General features: G+C 34.0%; 1 protein-coding gene across 1 annotated transcript; it reads left to right on the top strand.

Annotated features, from left to right (window-relative positions):
• Nucleotides 1–3,674: 3,674 nt before the first annotated feature.
• LOC124373010 (neurogenic protein big brain-like) lies at nt 3,675–4,172 on the top strand (the record flags this gene model as incomplete). Its single annotated transcript, XM_046831421.1, has 1 exon — nt 3,675–4,172. A coding segment is annotated over exon 1 (322 nt), but the record flags the coding sequence as incomplete, so codon positions are not given.
• Between the last annotated feature and the right edge of the window lie 16,459 nt (nt 4,173–20,631).

Below are 20,631 nucleotides of genomic sequence, written 5' to 3'. Positions count from 1 at the left end.
AGACTGACCCAAAAATATTACAAACCAGCTAGCCCCCACACTAGTTTGTATTATATAACCCACCAAATTTAAATTTGAAGTTAACTTGGCTTCATTCAGTACCTCTGTCACACAATAGTACAGCAGTTATTATTTCCTTTGCAAAAAAAGTCTAGTGTAGACAGATTACAGTATCGTATGCATAAGAAATTGCATTTGTAATGTGATAGTTCATAAATAGAAAAGGGTCTAGTATTGGTCCCTGAGGTAGGCCTACCTTGTTACTTGTTAATCGTGTTGGAAGAATTTGGATGAGCAAGGAAAATATAAATTCTTAACAATAGCAAGATTGTCCGTTATTGTCAAATTTGTACTTCGATACATTTCGTTCGCTAGTAGTCTGTTGACTACTCACAGAATGAGTGTTTTGAATTTGATGTATTAAATTGTTTTGGAAGCATACGTGTATTTTACATCCGTTCTTCGCTAGTAGTCTGTTGACTAATAAATAAATCCAATACAATGTCAATGCTGTCTAATAAATTCAATATACTTTTTGAAATAATAATTAGTAAGAAAGTCTACTCTGAATATTAAAGACTCTTGGAGCAATTGGGAAAAAATTTAAATTGTACTAAATGTTAATGAAACAATGCTTTCCAATATGGTTTATTTTTTACTTTCCAGGTATTTATGAAATTGGATGCGATGACTGTGACAAAATTGGACAAACTAAAAAAAACAATAAAACACGATTTAAAGAGCATTTATCACACACAAAATATGGAAGAGTTGAAAAATATGCTGTAGACAAGCACTGCATTGAATCAGAACACAGAATATCAATTAAAGCCTAAAATTAATAGAAGAAGTAACAAAACCAATGAACTTAAATGCTTAGGAAACACTAAGCATAAACAAAAATAAAGGAAACTCATAAACAATGAAGAAGTTACTATTGAAAATTCCAGTCTTCTTTCTTCTTATTGTATTCAAAAAGTATACTGTAGTCGTATCAAATTTTTCATACTCGCTGAAATATTAAAACCCAAATATTTTTTATTTGCATATTTTCACCATTTATGGTATTTTTCTTATTTAAGCCTCAGCGTCTAGCTATGCCGGCTACGATGTTCACTGGTTTTTATTGTCAAAGTACATGATTGGATCTCCCCGGGATTTGAACCCGTGATCTCTCGGTAATATGGTATTTTAATATTAATTGTAATAAAGATAATGTAAATATTTATTTGTGGAGTCGCCTGATGAAACCTCTGGTTTCCAAAGGCCTTGTCAAAAAAACCATATTGGAAAGTATTGTTTCATTAACATTTAGTACTATACAACTATTATAAACAAACTAATTGCCAGTCCTTATTGGGTACCACGTCTGTAATATTGTGGAGTTTGCTTGGTGTCCCCCTAATTAAAAGAGATTTGCTTTATTTTCTTTACGAACATCACTGCACCTAACATTTGTAAAACCGGTGAAGCATTATAATATTTATGTTGGACGAATAAATCTAAATAGTTTTAATATTCTTAAGTTACTTTACTTGGGTTTAGTGTGCAATACGCAGGGCTTGAGGAGTTTTGGGTTTAGTGTACAATACGCAGCGGGCCTGAGGAGTTTTGGGTTTAGTGTACAATACGCAGTGGGCTTGAGGAGTTTTGGGTTTAGTGTACAATACGCAGCGGGCTTGAGGAGTTTTGGGTTTAGTGTACAATACGCAGCGGGCCTGAGGAGTTTTGGGTTTAGTGTACAATACGCAGTGGGCTTGAGGAGTTTTGGGTTTAGTGTACAATACGCAGCGGGCTTGAGGAGTTTTGGGTTTAGTGTACAATACGCAGTGGGCTTGAGGAGTTCACCTGATCTGTTTGCTCAGCGCATCTCACCTCAACTCCAATGCTCAGCACAGGAAGTGTGCTGTGTGCTGACAACTCTATCAGTCCACTGGATGCTAGATCACACTGACCTTTCGCTTGCTTGAAAGGCAATACAATTAAAATAATTGTAATATCTACATAGGTTATTTACACTGGAAAAATTATCGACGAAAACAATATCTGTGTACTCTTGATTTGAAAAATCAAATGGCATCTTATTGTTAAAAACACGAATAAAATACAAATAATTCAATATTACACATACACTACAAAAACCAAACATAGTTAGTGTAACAGCTGAACTGTTGGACAGCTGTACAATAATAACTTGTTTTCAGGTATTTTTGCAGCAGTGTTGCCAACTCTCGATTTTCAATAAACTAAAACATTTCAATTGACATTGTATTTTAAAATGTTATTTTTCGTATGTGTTGATTAAATTAAACATTATTTTTTTTAACTGTGTGATTGTTTATTATTGGCCTATTTTACATCGTTCTCTTCAGAATTAAATTCTCTACAAGTTTTCGTTAAACAGTTTTGTGTTTGTTATACATTTAATGAAGTTAATGTACTTCAAATCTGAACGAAGCATGTTTTTCAAGACCGAATTTTGCATATTATGTTTGATATCTCAGATTTGGGTTTTCTTACCGGTCTGGGAAGTATTTTATTCAATTTTTCAGTTCAGTGTACATAAAATCCAACAAATTTAACACCTAAATTCGTGCCATAAAAACATCACACTCTCTTTATTTCCGTCCTTTTCCAGATAGCCATGCGAAATCTTTCGCTAGCCGCAGTTCGCCAAAAAAGCGTTTCCGGACATGTGTTTTTAAGAAACTTTTTCATTATTTTTATGAGAGAAAACCACCTGAGAAGTTTATCGGGTTAACTGTGGGACATTTTGTTTATAATTTTAAACATTGTCTACTACAGAGCACACACATTTTTCATAAACTAATGCAGTCTCTTATAGCAATGTATAATCTATTTTAATAAAAATAATATCAATTTGTGTATATTTTTTAAATTAAAAGATACTCTTGGAAAATATGGCAGGAGTCGAAACACAGTAAAGTTAACCTTATACAATTAGGAAAAACTCTACTAAATATCGTGGGTTACTGATAAGTATTTTACATTTATTCATCCGTACACAAATTATATTTGGAAAAAGTACATTTCTTTGGGAGTTGTATTAGAAATTCATCTTTTCTGCTACCTTCGTTGGATTCTATCAAATTTGTTCATAAGGAAAACTTGCCTTCCACGGGGACAAGGACGTAGCCAGCAAGGGTTTCCAAATAGGCATCTAGGATTTAATTAAATGACTAATGGACTTTCCTACATAAACATTTATTTGGTCATCCCGTTCTATTTCTTAATAAAATGTCTAAACTTAACAGATAATCTTAAGGCGTATTCTTGCAAATCAATTAAGTCTGTTACAAAGGATGATTCTCTATTGTTCTATACTAGCACACTACTCAATCACGAATTGCTAATTTTAATATTTAATGATTTTTTTTATCAAAATGATAAATCTCTTAATCACTTGAGAATAAAGTTACGATTTTGTATAATTTTGTTCTATCAGCGGTGTATGCTGCTGACTGATTACAGATGGTGACAAGTTTGGATTGAGGTTATTTCTTTGCTGATAGTGACAGCAACAAGATCTTACAATGTGACATGTGGCGCTGCAGGCGGAGCGGCGAACTGCGGAACTAGGTGGAAGCGCGGCACCACTCAGCTGTTCGGTTCTTACAGCTCATTCTACCGCGAGCAGTCTCCGAGGACGGACGCGACGTGCTGTACAGTACTGTTCGCGACTTTCCATGTGCTTCCACTTTTATTTGTAATACTTTTAAAAGCCGCTTTGTTAAATAAAATGAAAACATTCTAAATATATTTTATAAAATATTTTAACTACGAATTGTGTTATTTAATTTTGAGAAAATCAAAACGTTTTTGTGATAAGATGGCGACAGCGACTTTATCAGTGCCGGACAACCAGAGTGTGGAGTTCGGCATCGCGACGCTGCTGGAGAAGGTCAGCGCAATGCGTCGCGACGATACCGGGCCTCCGCGCCTTCTGCCAGCCAAGGCGGAGATGCGCACTTTGGAGTTTTGGAGGTCCATCATCTCCGAGTGTCTAGCTTCCTTCTTCTACGTGTTCGTGGTGTGCGGGGCCTCTGTTGCCGTCGCTCCCTCGGGCTCCCCGGGCCTCCTCGTCATCGCGAACGCGCTGGCGTCGGGCTTCGCCATCGCCGCCCTCACCCAGTCCTTCGGCCACGTCTCAGGTACGTTCTTTACATCAAATTTGGTACAGTTGGAGTATTTCAATGTTGCTTTTGCTCACTTAATAGATACAGCAAAAGAGTTTTATTTCCAATTTAGAGCAAGTAGATGTACTGCATCTGGAGCTAACACCGAAGTGACCACGATAACGAACTCTTGCTTGTTCCGAAGCTCTCTTATCATAGTAGCGCGTATGAAACAATGAACAGCGAAGGAGTCATATGATATATAAGCTTACGCTGTAGGATTCTGTCACATCCATATTTCGCGTTTTCGATAAATAGATTATTAAATAAATCCTGAGTAAATGTAATTACAGATAGATTAACCTGTGAAGGAAACAGGGTTTTCCGGACATTTTCCATCTACCAACGTTCAATGATACAAAGAAATCAGTAACACTACTTTTCGAGATCTGCAATCTGATCACTTCTTCATCTGATCTTCAAAAGAGATCACATTGCAGATCTCGTAACTTAGTGTTTCTGATTTTTTGTATCACTGAACGATAAAAAATGTCCAGAAAAATTCCTGTTTCCTTCACAATCCTTCCATCAAAAATATACTTCAAACTAAGAATAAATTAACTTGTTGGTAACAATGATAAAATGTGTATATTTATTGGATTGTTACTAATATTTTAGAAATGTAGTATTCATATTTTGTTTTGTCACCAAGAATAACTAGGTTACTTTTGAAGAAAAAACGAACAAACCTAGTAATTATTTACAAACAACATTGGTATATCAGTGTATTGTGTGATGTAAAATAATATAAAATCTACTGCAATGGAGGAGACGTAGAGGGAATTAAAATGAGTTGATTTATTGTCTTGTCGTGAGTTGTATGCCAATAATGAATTGAGGGATATTAGTTTTATGAAGATTTGTGAATACTTTACATTTTCAGTAACAAAAATGGGGAAATATAGTAATGTAGATGAGATAATAAATCAGTGCTGGTACCCCTAATGTACAGTGAGTGTAAATACAATTACCTAGAGAGAATGAGAATAAGAAAACTTTATTTCACACTGAAATCATTAAATGCATACATATATTTGTAAGTGAAATATGTTCCCAGCAAAGGCATATGCCTGCGTGCTGGGAACGAGCTCTAAAAGTCTACTAAACAAATATAGCAAACATAAAGTATAAATAAAAATATAAGCTAGCTGAATTAATTCTAAGAAACAAAAAATTAACTCTTGTAATCAATTTATGAATAGGTTTTAATATAACTTAAATTAGCGAATTAGAGATAGATGAGAAAAGAAAGGTAATACAATTTGAGACTACTTATTTGATAAGCTAATTACAATGACTTAATTTTGTAAAATTATGTAACACTGAAAAATTTCGGCATCCTTTCGTCCTGCATGTGAAACTATCAACAAATACAAGACAAATCAGCAATGTCTCTCTCTATATCTTTCTCACTCCTTTCAGTCAATCTCCCTCTCAATCCCTTTTACATTCACTCACACTCTCCTCCCAATTTCTCACTCATTCTCTCTCACACACACACCCAGCCGCTCTCGTACACACACACACCACACACAAACACACACACAAACACACACACACACACCCCCACACACCACACCACTCGTTAAGAATATATAGAAACAATAAACCGTTCAACACCTTCTCTCCCCACTTCAACTTACCATTTGGGTATTTATTTACAATACCGTGACCATGAAAAATGGACTTTTTTTTCATGGGTTGGGCATTTATAGCCAAGTATTATTATCACAGGTGCATACAAACTGGGGGGAAAGTATATCATTGTATTATATTGATGCCTTTCGGGCATTATTGCATTAAGGATGGAAAATAACCGACAAAATTTTGTCGAACAACACTTGGAGGGTTAAGGATCAGGGGCATCACGTGATCTGGGATTCGACTTTTGCAAGCTCGAGTTAATTTTTTTTCGAAAAGAGCAAGCAGTGCGCAGCACTGCGCAGCGGGCAGGCATCGTTGACAGGATTAACGTCATCATTTCAGTAAAATTGCCAGAGGTACTGTCAAAAACAGAGTTTTCAGAGGATTTCAAAAAATCGTAACTCCTTTGATTTTCGTTGCCGACGAATTTTTTCTTCACTATTGTTTTCAGGAAAAATTGTAGTTTTCAGGAAAAAAAATGAACATACCTTTCCATGGTCACGTTATTGTAAATTGATACCACCATTTGTTTACTAATTTTTTGTAACTATTTATTCTTAGGACATCGTTAACTTTAAGGTGTGCTGGTAACTTTGAATACAACATGTTAATTATGTAAAACGAACAGGTTTTGTTAATAGATTTCGATAATCTAGGAATCACAGTCACACGCATCTTTGGTGTGGCTGAATTAATTACCATTGTTTACTTTAGCGATATTATCTTGTATGCCATTTTATAGTGTGATTTTTTTGGACTTGAACATAAACTTTTTTTGACAACATTAGTGGTGTTTGGAATCATACTTCCTTTTCTAAAAGGCTGTTTTTCTCTTCTGGCACTTGAAATTGACAATGTTAAAAACACCTTCCAGCTTATTGTGGTTATTAACTTTGAGTGTCCTAACCAAATCAAAGGAGGTTTCAATGATTTAAATGACGTGTTCACACCAGCTAAGGGATGCGTTTCAAATTTAACAAATACGAACAGCGGTGTTAGCATTTCGTATTTAAATATGTAACGGATACTTTACATTAAAATAAATAGTAAAAAGATAGGTTTTGTGAAAAATATATTAGCTTTAGACTCTTTGTCTTTACAGGGTCGTTTTTACAATGGGTGCGGCGTAGGGCAGCTATGTGTGGTAAAATGAAAATAAAATTTTGATAGAAACAAATTTTAGATTTATTGAATAAAAACTAATACTAATGAAACATGATTTTGATGAAATGAAATTATGGCTATGCTTAAAATAACATCCTACAACACAAAATCCAATTAGCTTGAAATAATTAATTAGAAAATACCCCTACTCCCTAGCAGTTAAAATTTAGAGTCTGATTAGTTAAAAATGTTGATCAAAAAGGTTTAAATACTCTTAAACATATTCACCAAATCCCATGACGGCGACACGGCGGTCCTCACAGATAATTGAAAAATTTAAATTTGTATCACATTGAAAAAAGACTGATTAATAATTGAAAAATTTTGAAAACTATTTCATAACGTACTACATCATCAAGAGGTCGAGGAAGAAGACTCTCTCTTTCCCAAACTCCGCGTCAGTAGCGCAGAGAGGGAAAAGTGATACCCTTCAAAACGGAAATTTTCCGTTTTTCTGGTCGAAAAATGATCCGCTTTTACCTCTGGCTAACAACCCACTCGAATTCGGTGCGCAGAGAACGAGTTTGCGTTCCCGCGGGGTCGCTACCCTCCAATGAGAGTAATCCTTACGTTAGCCAATCGTGGCACGCGTTTTGCCGTGTTTTACCTTTGTTCTTTGATGTTGATGAGGAACTATCGAGTTTTATTAAATATGGCCACTTTACCATTCGAGATTTATGTTTGAGGTTACAAAACTGTCAGTGACGGGCTATGTCACCATGCACAACTAAGCTTCATAATGAATTGAAATTTGATTATTCTCAAATATGAGAATGATAACATTAACTAAGCAATTAAATTGTCGGTTTGGATTCCTATTCATTTAGATTTATTATTAATAGAAAAATATTATTTATTGTATTATATTATTCCCGAATTTATTATTAATTGTAAAAGTTGATTTAGGTTACAGGCTAGGCCTATACCCGTTACAGATACCCCCCAAATTTTGTGGTAAAATTGAAAATTTTCATTACAAAATTTTACTCATTAAAACTTTTACAGTGAATGATTTAAAATAACAAAGATATACATATTAAACAATCCGAACAACAAAACAAATAAATTGAAGAACAAAGAACAAACAACTGTCAATTAAATCTAATATTACAAATTTTTCTTCATGCTTCTTGACGAACAAATTTTTTACTTAAAGTTAAAATTTTGTGAAGTTCAAGTTTTGCTGTTGTCTACAGGCTAAGTTATCACAGTTTACTCTCTTAGTTCATAGACTTACAGTCATGGTGAGTTATCACAGCTTCCATATTTATTGGCCCAGCGCTTTATCTGTCTGACTTCATTTAACATCACCTTTGGAAGTTGAATTTGATTAAAAGTTCTTGCCTTTCCATATTTACTTCATTTAACATCACCTTTGGAAGTTGAATTTGATTAAAAGTTCTTGCCTTTCCACATTTCTATTTCCTTCTGGGAGAACAGTTTTTATTTCATCACTTGTTTCCAAAGTGAATTGTATTATTGCAGTGAATTGATCCAAACGTTTTTGACTTCTCTCACATCCAATGCTTTTAAAATGTTCCATTTTAAACACTATTCTCATCTTCACTGACAAAAACTTCTTCAAACTTATGTGTCCTTAGACTTATTTTCAGACATAAAGAAAAGCACACCATGACTTCAAAGTGTCCATACTTGTGGTAGATTCATAAAAAACACACCATGACTTTAAAAGTGTCCAAGTCCAGTTGCTTTGGTGATTTAATTTGTTGTGATTTGCCTGTGATATTCGCGCACTCACTTTCACATTCTTACACTAAACATTTCCTAATATTTTAAAATTAAAGTTTTTCACAAATAGTACTTACATTATTTATTAAACATTCTTACAACTAAGTCAAAAACAATCAACATAACATAAATATGAACCATTATGTTTTCAAATAGATTATTACTACTATTGTTACTAGATAAAAATTCATTCTCAGCATTTTTCATCTTACAAATTCATTCATAATTAACAATAACAATCTCTCCACACAGTTTATAAAATTTGTTTCTCCTTTTTTTTAGAAATTATACACAATAAATGGTAAAAATTTATTTAATTATTTATCCTTTGTAGTAATCTTGCACAATTTAAATATTTTTGTTTTGTTTATTTTAATCGAGGTTATAATAATTATAACCTGTCCTATTTTGTAGTTTATTTTTTATTTACCCTCCTTGTTACCTATTTGTTGTACTATTTTACTTCAGCACACTATCTAATAGTTATCACCTTTTAATTAATTAATTACCAATTTTTTAACTAATGAAATTCCTTTGCAACCCCCCAAGTCATAATAATACAATTTTGTCCCTTTGTTTTGAGTTTTTTTTTTTTTTTTTTTTATATTAGCTGAATTCTTTTCTTCTTACTCATTTATTTGTATTCATTTAATACAATATTCTCCTAACTTCCTCATACCATAAAATACCCATTTCGCACGGTAAAATCCCTTTTTAAGTGTCCTTGCACTTCATTATTATAAGTTGATTAAATGATTATTAAACCAAATATTTACTAGCCTAATATATTTCCTTTTTATTCATCCCCCCTCTGAATTAATTAATTTAGTACTGACTTTTGAATTTATTTTATTGGCTCAATTCTATTTCATACATTATCCTGTAACTCCTACTTTCCATTCCACTTTTAAATTGTTCCCTACCTCTCAATTTCCACTCCTATTCTCTACTATTATTTAATCCACTCCATTCACAATATATCCTTCACCTTTAGCCTTTGTTCAGTGTATTTTACACTACCCCTCTATCTATCATTATCATATTAACTATTAAACAGGCCTACTTGACCTACCTCTAACATTTTACTTTAAGAATAATTACTTTTATACCAGTATACCCCCCAGTTTGCTTTATTATTATTATCATCTCAGTATCCCCCATGTTACTTCATTATTATTATTATTTTATCCGTACAACAAAATAAACTAACTCATCAGAAAAACAATACATTATTTCAATAATGAATATCTAATTAGTCTTTTTGTGCTTTTGCTTTTCTCTTCTTCTTTCTTTTCTTTAGAATTTACTGTAGTTTCAATTTAAATAAACTGTGTTTCCTTACTTGAATGTCATTCTCCTATTCAATCCAACCACATTTAATAATTTGTTATGAATCTTACACTTTTAACTATTTACAAACCCAGAAACAATAAACTGTGTGTGATTATGTACCTTGTACTGTAAGTTGACTTCAATCGTCTTAGATAAGTATGTTTTTTGTGTTAACCACCCAGAAACAATAAACTGTGTGTGATCGTGTACCTTGTACTGTTGTCTTGAAATCATATTTCAAGTATGTTTTTTGTGTTAACCACCTAGAAACCTAACTGTGTGTGATATGTGGTTTTTGACATTTATTTGTCCCATGGCCGTCAAATCGTACAAAATCCAGCCATGCCATTTTATTCTGTTTTGTAAGACTTTTTTTATCTTTCGAAGGGAAAAAGCTACAAAGGAATAATAAAAATCACGAAACCCATTTTGTTTTAACCCCCCATCTTTGTTTGAACTAAACCAAATTTCGATAAAACTTTTTTAATTGTGTTACATTAAATGTTCCTATCACACCACCATCTTCGTTGACCACAACATATGCGTTTTCCAATTTTATTTCTGACACCCTATACGGGCCCTCATAAAAGCAGAAAGAACTTCTTAATTTTCTTGTCAAGTTTGTCAGACAGATAATGTGTTTTTACTAGAACTTCATCTCCTATACTAAATCTAATTGGTTTGACCTTATTATCAAATTTTCTTTTCCTTTTTTCCCCTTTTGAAACTAGTCTATCTTTGACTAATCTTATTTTACCTGGATAGTCAGCTAACATTCTTTTCTCTTTGGGAAATTGAACCATATCCTGTAAAAAATTCCTATCTTTCCTACCAAACATTAGTTCAAACGGGATTTCTTCCGTGGTCTCATGCACGGAATGATTTAAAACACTTTTCAATGAGATTTAGTACTAATGGCCATTTAGTATGTTTCTCATGGCAGTATATCCTGCATATTTTAGTAATTTCCTTATTAGCCCTTTCAACTGGATTTGAGGCTGGATGCCAAACAGAACTATGAATAGTTTTAATGTTTAAGTCTCTAAGGGTATTATACCATAAATTACTAGTGAACTGCGAGCCATGATCGGACAAAACACTACCTATCTCACCTACCTCAGGTATGTATTCATTGATCAATTTATTTAGTAATACTCGGCTAGTAGCTCTTTTGACCGGATACAACTTCACAAATTTAGAAAACAAATCCAACACAACAAATATGTATTTTACACCTCCTCTTCCTACAGGCAATTCTCCTATCAAGTCAACTGAGATTATATCTTTCAATTTTTTAGGAATTATTGGTTGTAAAAATCCTATTGATTTAACAGTGGTGTGTTTGGCACATTGACACAATTGACAACATTTTAACTGATTCTTTACTGAAAGTTCCATCTTAGGAAAAACACAATATTCCCTTAGTATTAAATAAATTTTATGTCCCCCCAAATGACCATATTTCAAATGTGTAAATTGAATTAATTCTGATTGAATTGCTTTTGGTATACAGACTTTAAAACTATCACCATCATTTAAATCTTTCTTAAAAAGTATCCCATTATGAATAACAAATTGATCTTTTATTTGTTGATCATTACCATCCAATTTTAGTAAAAATAGGCCCAAATTTATCATCACTCCTTTGTTTTTCTTCTATATTTCTGAACATTGGTTTAATCTTCCTGTCGCTAACTTCAATTTTCAATTTTATTTTGCAAAACCATTACCGAATTCCTTTCAACTGGATTTTTATAATTTTTCGTCCGTTACTCTTGAAAGAATGTCAGCGGGAATATTTTGCCTTCCGCTGATGTACCCAATAGTGAGATTGTATTCTTGTAATGCCAAACTCCACCTCAAAATTCTACCATGAGATAGCCTACAGGTTGTAAGGAAAGATAATACCTTGTGGTCTGAACGAACAATTACTTGAAAATGTCCAATAATATAAGATCGGAATTTTCTACAAGCAAAGACCACAGCCAATAATTCTTTTTCTGTTATGCTATAATTTTTCTCTGTTGCTAAAAGAGTCCTACTTGCAAAACTTATCACTTCATGTTCCCCCTGATCATTTACTTGATAAAGAATGGCTGACACACTGATGTCTGATGCATCTGTACTTAAATAGAATGCCCTACTCCAATTTGGATGATGTAACATAATTGAGTCTAAAAATGTTTCTTTTATTTTCTCAAACAGATTTTGTTTTGTCTTATCCCAAAACCATTTACTTTTAGAACTCAAAATGTCACCAAACTGACCCGTCAAATCTGAATAGTTCTTCTGAAATTTTCTGTAATAATTACATAAACCTAAAAACGATTGCAGTTCTTTTAAGTTCTTTGGGGTTGGAAAATTTTTTATCTTTTCAACTTTATCCTCATCCATCTTTATCCCATCTTTACTAAGAACAAAACCTAAAAACTTTACTTCCTGTTTCAAAAAAATCTGATTTTTTAAGTTTAACAGTCACTCCACACTCATGCAGTCTTTTCAGTAATCTATCGATATGATCTAAATGTTCCAAAAAAGTTTTGGACGTAATTAGAATGTCATCAACGTAACAAGTTACGAAATTACTAAACTCATGGCCCAAAATTTTATTCATCGCTTTAGTAAAATGAGCCGTACTTACATTCAAACCAAATGGTAATCGCTTAAATTGCAAATTTTTTCCGTTGAATGTGAAAGCTACAAATTTTCTAGATTCTTTGTCGAGTTTGATCTGGAAAGACCCTTGCGTTAAATCTAATGTTGTAAAATATTTAACTCCCATAAATTTTTGAAATATATCATCAGTTGTTTCTGTACTTTGTCTATCCGGAACAAGATACGAATTTAATTTCCTACTGTCTAAGCACAATCTTATACTCAAATCTTTCTTTACTACACATACTAAGGGATTAGAAAAAGGACTATTTGACTCTTCTATAATATCTTGTTGTTTCAGTCTTTCTAGTTCTTCCTCTACAGATTTTCTTTTACTGAACGGAACCGGATAAGACTTGCCAATATATGGGACTTCACTTTTAACATTCAGCTTTGCCGTGTATCCTTTGACACACCCTGGTTGATCCGAAAAAACTTCTTTATTTTCAAAAAGTACTACTCTTAATAATTCTAGTTCCTCATCCTTAATACTCAAATTATCTGCCTCCAATTCACTTATTCTGTCTACTAACCTTTGTTCAATTGCTTCTGATTCAGATTCATGTTTGATCTTAGTAATTTTTTGTTCTAGGCCTACTTGATATGATTTGTGTTTCAAAAAATGGATTTAAATTCGCTAAAGTATTGTCTATTTCATTTTCATCTTTATACAAGTTAATTCTGTTAATATGTATTATTCTTAACCCCCCCACAAATTCTTCACCATTTCTATACACTAATTTAGTCTCTAGATATTTCCCGTCATGTCTATAGCATAAAGTATTGGTATCAAAGTTTAGTTACAGCCTTATGATTGCTGAAAAAGTCACAACCAAGTATCAACTCAATTTTTAGTCCTTGAACAATTAAAAAGGTTATTGGGACAACTTGTTCACCAATATTTACCTCCAGTCTTATTTGAACATTTATTCTTTTGGACCTGACTCCTGTAACACCTACAATTGACAGATTACTAACAGGTAGCTCTGGAATGTTGTACCCCACTTGATTTTTTATTTTCTTATAGAATTCATCTGACATTATACATGCTTGACTACCTGAATCTACTAAACACTTGTATTTTACCCCTCCAATACCAATATCAATTTTCTGGTAAAGACTGAACCCTATCACGTATTACTCCATCATTGTAGTTGCTTTCATCTAAAAAATCATCCGCTATATTTTGATCCATAATGATTTGATTCTGGTTACTTTGCACAACCCCTTTCAACTCTTCATTAGTTTGATTGAAAAAACTCATCAATGCTTTCTTTTAAAAGTTTTCAACCCATCAATATTCAGATGAACCAAATCAGCAAATGTTTTTCCCCCAAAGTTGATGTTTTTGTTCAAAATATTTTAAATTACACCCTAACTCATTGTGATCAACAAAGTGTGGTGTGACATGATTAATTTTGATTGTGTCCCCATTGTCTAATGCCCGTATGAACCTGTTAAAATCTTTAACCTTTCCTCTGATACCAATGTCTTTGGCAACTTTCGGAATTGGAGGTAGAGTCAAAATGATTAATTTCTTATTACTGTTTATTAGGTTATTCAACTAAATCTTTCATGTCAGTTTTCATTTGCTCAAGTGAATTATTTTTTAGAATGTCATTTGTACCAATAAAAATCATTAGGTTTTCAGATAAACTTGCTGAATGTATTTTTACCTGCTCATATAATTTGTTTAATCGTTTGACCCCCCACACAAAGTCCTATTGATGTTCTACCACCAGGGGTTTTGACTGTATCCATTTGCAAAATTTTGTTTGATAGTCTACAAAACTGACTATCGCCTATCAATTCAAAGTTGTTTATTTTTGGTCTTTCGTCAAAATTTAAGTTCCGAGTTATTTCCCCTGGAATTGTTGGTTGTCAATCTTGACCATTTTCAATTTCCCTAGGCCCATCAAAGTTTTCTGAATTGTTCCTATAGTTGTGTCCCCCCCGGTAATTTGGTCCACCCCTGTAATTTCCCTTACCTCGAAATGTTCTGAAACCCTCGGGTCTGTTGTATCCCCTATTATTTTCCCGATTCCTTTCAAAATGATTCCCATTAGTGTGATTGGCCCTACCATTGTTGGTATGAGAAAATTGTGTGGTATTTACTGCCCTGTTCTCATGATTTGGCCTATACTGCTGTCCTTGGGTACTGTCATGAAAGTTTTGTGTTGGCCTTCCTGTGTATGTTTTTTGTCTATTTCCATTTTCATGATTAGTGTTGTATGTATCCCTGAAACTTTCTTTTTTGAAAGGCTTTACATGACTGAGCTGATTTAATACTACTTCTAGTTCTTCCCTACCAGCAAGGGATTGTAGAATTGCCAGACTTAGCACTTATGTGTGGCGGCAAATGTCGACAAATAAAGCCAACAAACGCAAGGTTATCCATCTGGTTGTCCAATTTCTTTGCTATGTCAAAATACCCAAGCACATAGTTTGTCAAATCGGTTTTACCTTCACAAAAATTCCCATTACCCATCAATTTGTTTTCAAAATCTTTTTGTTTAGTAATGCCCCAGAATCTCTTTTTGAAATCATTTTTAAATTGTTCAAAACTCTCCCATTTGTCAATGTTTTCTCCGAGCCCACTCAGATGCTTCCCCCTTCAAGTATTTTACAATATACAAAAGTTTTGTTTCCCAGTGTTCTTGATTACTATTAGTAAATTTTTCAGCCAATTTCAAAAAATTCATAGGGTGAGTCCTATCATTACCCTCATCAAACTCGGTCAAATAGAGTTCCGCCATAATATTACAAGCCGGTTGTTGATTAAGACCGCTACCCTCCATTTTTACGCTTTTCACAGTGGTCTGAACTTTGTTCGACTCAACTAGTAGGTCTGATTCCTCTTTTAAATTTGATTTAGATTCTTCCTCGTTTAAGCTTACCTTAGTACTTTCACTCATCCCTACATAATCTTTTATTCTCAGTATCTCCGTTGCATGTGTATCGATTTTATTTACTATCTCATCAACCCGAGAACTAATCTGTGAAACCTCTTGATCGAATTTTTGATTGACTTTAGCAATTTTAGTTTCAACTTCTTCCCCCACAACTTTAATCTCTCCCTTCAATTCACTTTGAACGTTCTCAATTTTTGTGTTTAATTTTTTGTTCAATTTGTGTCATGCCCGTTTGAACGTCATCCATTTTGCTATAAATATCGGTTTTTTAGGTCATCCATCTTGTTATAAATATCGGTTTTTATCTCATCCATCTTGTTATTTAATCCATCAAATTTGTCATTAAGTTGTGTCATCAAAAACAACAATTGCTGATATGCATCAGTTCTATCTAGGCCTACCACCGTTTCAACATTATTCGCATTAGCCAAAGAGCTGTCTGATCTAGGCCTATTAGCTAGCTCCGCGAGTGTCATCTCACTACTACTGTCCGAATTGTCAATATTCTCCAAGTTCTGATCCATCATTTTTAAATTTTGATTTAGTCTATTTCAAATTAGAAAACCCCTACACAATTATTAAGCTACACCACTTTTAGCTGCCCCACGTTGCTGGGTGCCATTTGTAACGGATACTTTACATTAAAATAAATAGTAAAAAGATAGGTTTTGTGAAAAATATATTAGCTTTAGACTCTTTGTCTTTACAGTGGTCGTTTTACAATGGGTGCGGCGTAGGGCAGCTATGTGTGGTAATGGAAAATGAAAATAAAATTTTGATAGAAACAAATTTTAGATTTATTGAATTAAAAACTAATACTAATGAAACATGATTTTGATGAAATGAAATTATGGCTATGCTTAAAATAACATCCTACAACACAAAAATCCAATTAGCTTGAAATAATTAATTAGAAAATACCCCTACTCCCTAGCAGTTAAAATTTAGAGTCTGATTAGTTAAAAATGTTGATCAAAAAGGTTTAAATACTCTTAAACATATTCACCAAATCCCATGACGGCGACACGGCGGCGGTCCTCACAGATAATTGAAAAATTTAAATTTGTATCACATTGAAAAAAGACTGATTAATAATTGAAAAATTTTGAAAACTATTTCATAACGTACTACATCATCAAGAGGTCGAGGAAGAAGACTCTCTCTTTCCCAAACTCCGCGTCAGTAGCGCAGAGAGGGAAAAGTGATACCCTTCAAAACGGAAATTTTCCGTTTTTCTGGTCGAAAAATGATCCGCTTTTACCTCTGGCTAACAACCCACTCGAATTCGGTGCGCAGAGAACGAGTTTGCGTTTCCCGCGGGGTCGCTACCCTCCAATGAGAGTAATCCTTACGTTAGCCAATCGTGGCACGCGTTTTGCCGTGTTTACCTTTGTTCTTTGATGTTGATGAGGAACTATCGAGTTTTATTAAATATGGCCACTTTACCATTCGAGATTTATGTTTGAGGTTACAAAACTGTCAGTGACGGGCTATGTCACCATGCACAACTAAGCTTCATAATGAATTGAAATTTGATTATTCTCAAATATGAGAATGATAACATTAACTAAGCAATTAAATTGTCGGTTTGGATTCCTATTCATTTAGATTTATTATTAATAGAAAAATATTATTTATTGTATTATATTATTCCCGAATTTATTATTAATTGTAAAAGTTGATTTAGGTTACAGGCTAGGCCTATACCCGTTACAAATACACGTGTACAGTAAAATTAATCAACATATTGCAAAACTGTAATTTTACTTTGAATTCTGTGAAGGAAAGAAAAAATAGTTTGATTATGGTAGGAAAATTTTTGGTGAGGTGTGAGTATTGTGAAATTACACACCAGGTCGTCGCCATGAGAGTGTGTAATGTATATGGAGTCCACGCACGGGCTCTCGTAGCAACATGCACAATAGCGTAAGTAGATGCAACTTCCTAAATTAGCCAGGAAAGAATGCTCAATGATTCTTTATGTACAGAATCGAATTCTGTACACAAAATACCTGTGCTTACTAAATTTATAATTTTGCCGCAACAATGAAAAATAACGTTACTGAAAGGCTGTTTGAAAATTTTTAGAAGCGCATTTTAAGGTCCTTCGTTCGTAGGAAGAAGTGTTATTTTAACCCGAATAATATACTCTTAGAAGGTCTTAGCTCATTTAGTTCATAAAAACACTGTATTATTGAACCCTCCATTAACACGTGGAAAAACAAATAGATTTCGTTGTAGATCATTTACATAGTTCGTTCCTTTGTCAAATTACAAGTCAGCTTAAAGAGATGTTGTGGAGGAGAGTGGTCAACCCCATCATCAAATTACAAATAATCTTAAGAGATGTTGTGAGGAATGGTCAACTCCTTCGTCAAATTATAAATCAGCTTAAGAGATGTTGTGAGGATTGGTCAGCTCTTTCGTTAAATTAAAAATCAGCTTAAGAGATGATGTGAGGAGTGGTCAGCTCTCCTTCGTTAAATTAAAAATCAGCTTAAGAGATGTTGTGAGGAGTGGTCAACTCCATCATCAAATTACAAAGTCAGCTTAAGAGATGTTATGAGGAGTGGCAAGCTTCTTTATCAAATTACAAATAAAGTTAATTTTGAATATTTAACGTATTCAGATGTTTTTAATATATAACGCAGCATGCGCCTTCTACAAATTGAAGTGGTCAACATACATAACATCAACTTACATCGTAATATTTTATCAAACTTACACAATGATTTTCAAAATCTGTACTTAATATGCGTGTAGAGTTTGTAAAGAATATGTTTGCCTAGTTTTATGGTCCAAGACCTTATAGTGTTTTAGAAAATGTGGACCATTCAGTCTATCGTATTTTATTATTATAGTTACTTGAGGCACAGTGAATGCATGCAAAGAATACTTCGAGATTCAGTGCCAAACTGTATCATTTTGACGACAGTTGTAAACAAACTTTTCGCGCGGAAACAACAAACAAATGCGTTTCCGTTTCAAAGTAAACATTAATCAGTGACATCCTGTTCCAGCCGCACGAGTCATTGCCACTGATGTGCAATTTTAAATTATACGCCCACATGATTAATTCCGCGAGCATTTGTTCGATCGGGTTTTAATTAACGGCGGAGGATTCGCACCTGAGAGGTCTGCCTGGATATCCGTGAACCTTTTTGCTCAGTCAACGATGATAATTCATCGTTTTGAAATATCGATTTATCGGGATTTTCGAGAGGAGGTTTCCGAGCACAAATGGACACCCCCCGTAACAAATTACAGTACAGTCGAGGAACATCGTGTGAAACCGACTGTACCAATCCAAACGAAACCGATGTGGTCTGTCCATTCCCATTCCCATGCTCTCATGAAGACCTCAGACACGGTCGTTCGTTTCCATTCTGTCTGTCACTAATCAGCCATCTCCTCGACGCCGCCAATGCCATTTCGAAACCCCCTCCCCCATATCTTGACAGGCCTCCTAGCTTCGCAGATTGAGCATCTTTTCTGTCGCCGGCGATAGGTGTGTCTCGGTGACCGCAGGTGTGTCCGGAAGTGATCCGTGAGAAACTATGTAAATAAACATCACGGGTTTCCCACTAATCCCTCAGAATAGAATCGCCCAGCGTGGTCCCAAAATGAGGAATTCCCCAGATTTATAATGATTATTTCTCACAGTCGGTATTCATTACACATTTAATTCTGTCAATAACGTTCGTTCTTTTTTGCTGATTACTGATACTCAACTAAACGAATTGTACCTAATCCTATCTGATTTAACTAGCCAAACATAAAATCTTAATTGAGTAATTGACCGTTCATTGTATTTTCCACATAAATTCTGTTATAATGTACATCTTAAATAAGTTAAACGAATTTACGATATTGAAATTATGTCTTGATGGACGAATCCACAAGAAGTTGTGGTTGGAAATAGTGTTCGTTATCCATGCCTCTTGACGTACTCACGCATTTAAAATGTGTGTGAACAATAGCTGCAAAATGTAGAGTCTGGTGAAAATTTAATATATGTTTAGATTGTAGTAGCCTTATTCGGTGACTCATTAGAGACCATTGCCCAAGGACGTAGCCAGCGAGGGTGTCCAAGGGACCGGACACGCCCAAAAGTTTTTCAATAACTTTCTTAGTAAACGATTATTATTGTTTAAATAATTCAGTATTATGACATATGATATTGAAAGATCGTTTCTCATCAAAGAAACGGTTCAAGAACTTTTTAAGGAACAAAACGGGGCCTTACTCTCTGTCCACTACGGGGAAATATCAGTTGTCTGAACCACCCCCCAAAATTTTTTCCTGGTTTACATTCTTGTAATGCAGTTTGTGTTGTGACTGCAGTATATTCAATAAGAAGCGTGAATGTGTATTAAAATATTTGTCATAAACTGTGAAATATTATCAAAATTGTTGTTTGGGACGGGATGAAGGTCGTATTAAAAGTGTACTTTGATTAAAATTAAGTACAACTATTTTATTTACTACCGTTCAACCATTTCGCTTATTTATAACAATTAGAAATCTTATTAAGTTGTATTATACTATAACATCTCACAGTTTAGCTTCCAACCTCAATTAATGTCCAAAAGCTGTAGGGGCACTAGTGTTGAGAGACCGGGTAAGTAGACATTTAAGTACGTATTTTTAGATACGACTTACTGGTCCGGTACTTGGGTTTAGAGCAAGGCGCCTCCACAGAAACAATAGAGAACCTGAAAATACCGCACACCTTACCCAGCCTCTCCATTATACTTCATCTGTATGGTTCATTTTAAAGGTGCGGCTTATACGTATCCGAATATATGCCTTACTTCATGTACGCGTATTATTAAGGCGCTTTTTTGCTTATACAAGGTGTAAGTTAAGTCCTGATACGCCTGGATATACTCCAAATGAATTGAGATATTGATGTACAATCTTCACCATAACTTATTAAAATACTTTTTGTGGTGGGTAAAATAATTTCACTTCCCTTT

The sequence above is a fragment of the Homalodisca vitripennis genome, unplaced genomic scaffold (assembly GCF_021130785.1).
Source record: "Homalodisca vitripennis isolate AUS2020 unplaced genomic scaffold, UT_GWSS_2.1 ScUCBcl_4639;HRSCAF=10925, whole genome shotgun sequence".
NCBI classification, from domain to species: domain Eukaryota; kingdom Metazoa; phylum Arthropoda; class Insecta; order Hemiptera; family Cicadellidae; genus Homalodisca; species Homalodisca vitripennis.
Note: the sequence above shows the minus strand (reverse complement) of the source record. Positions and strands in the feature narration are given on the sequence as shown.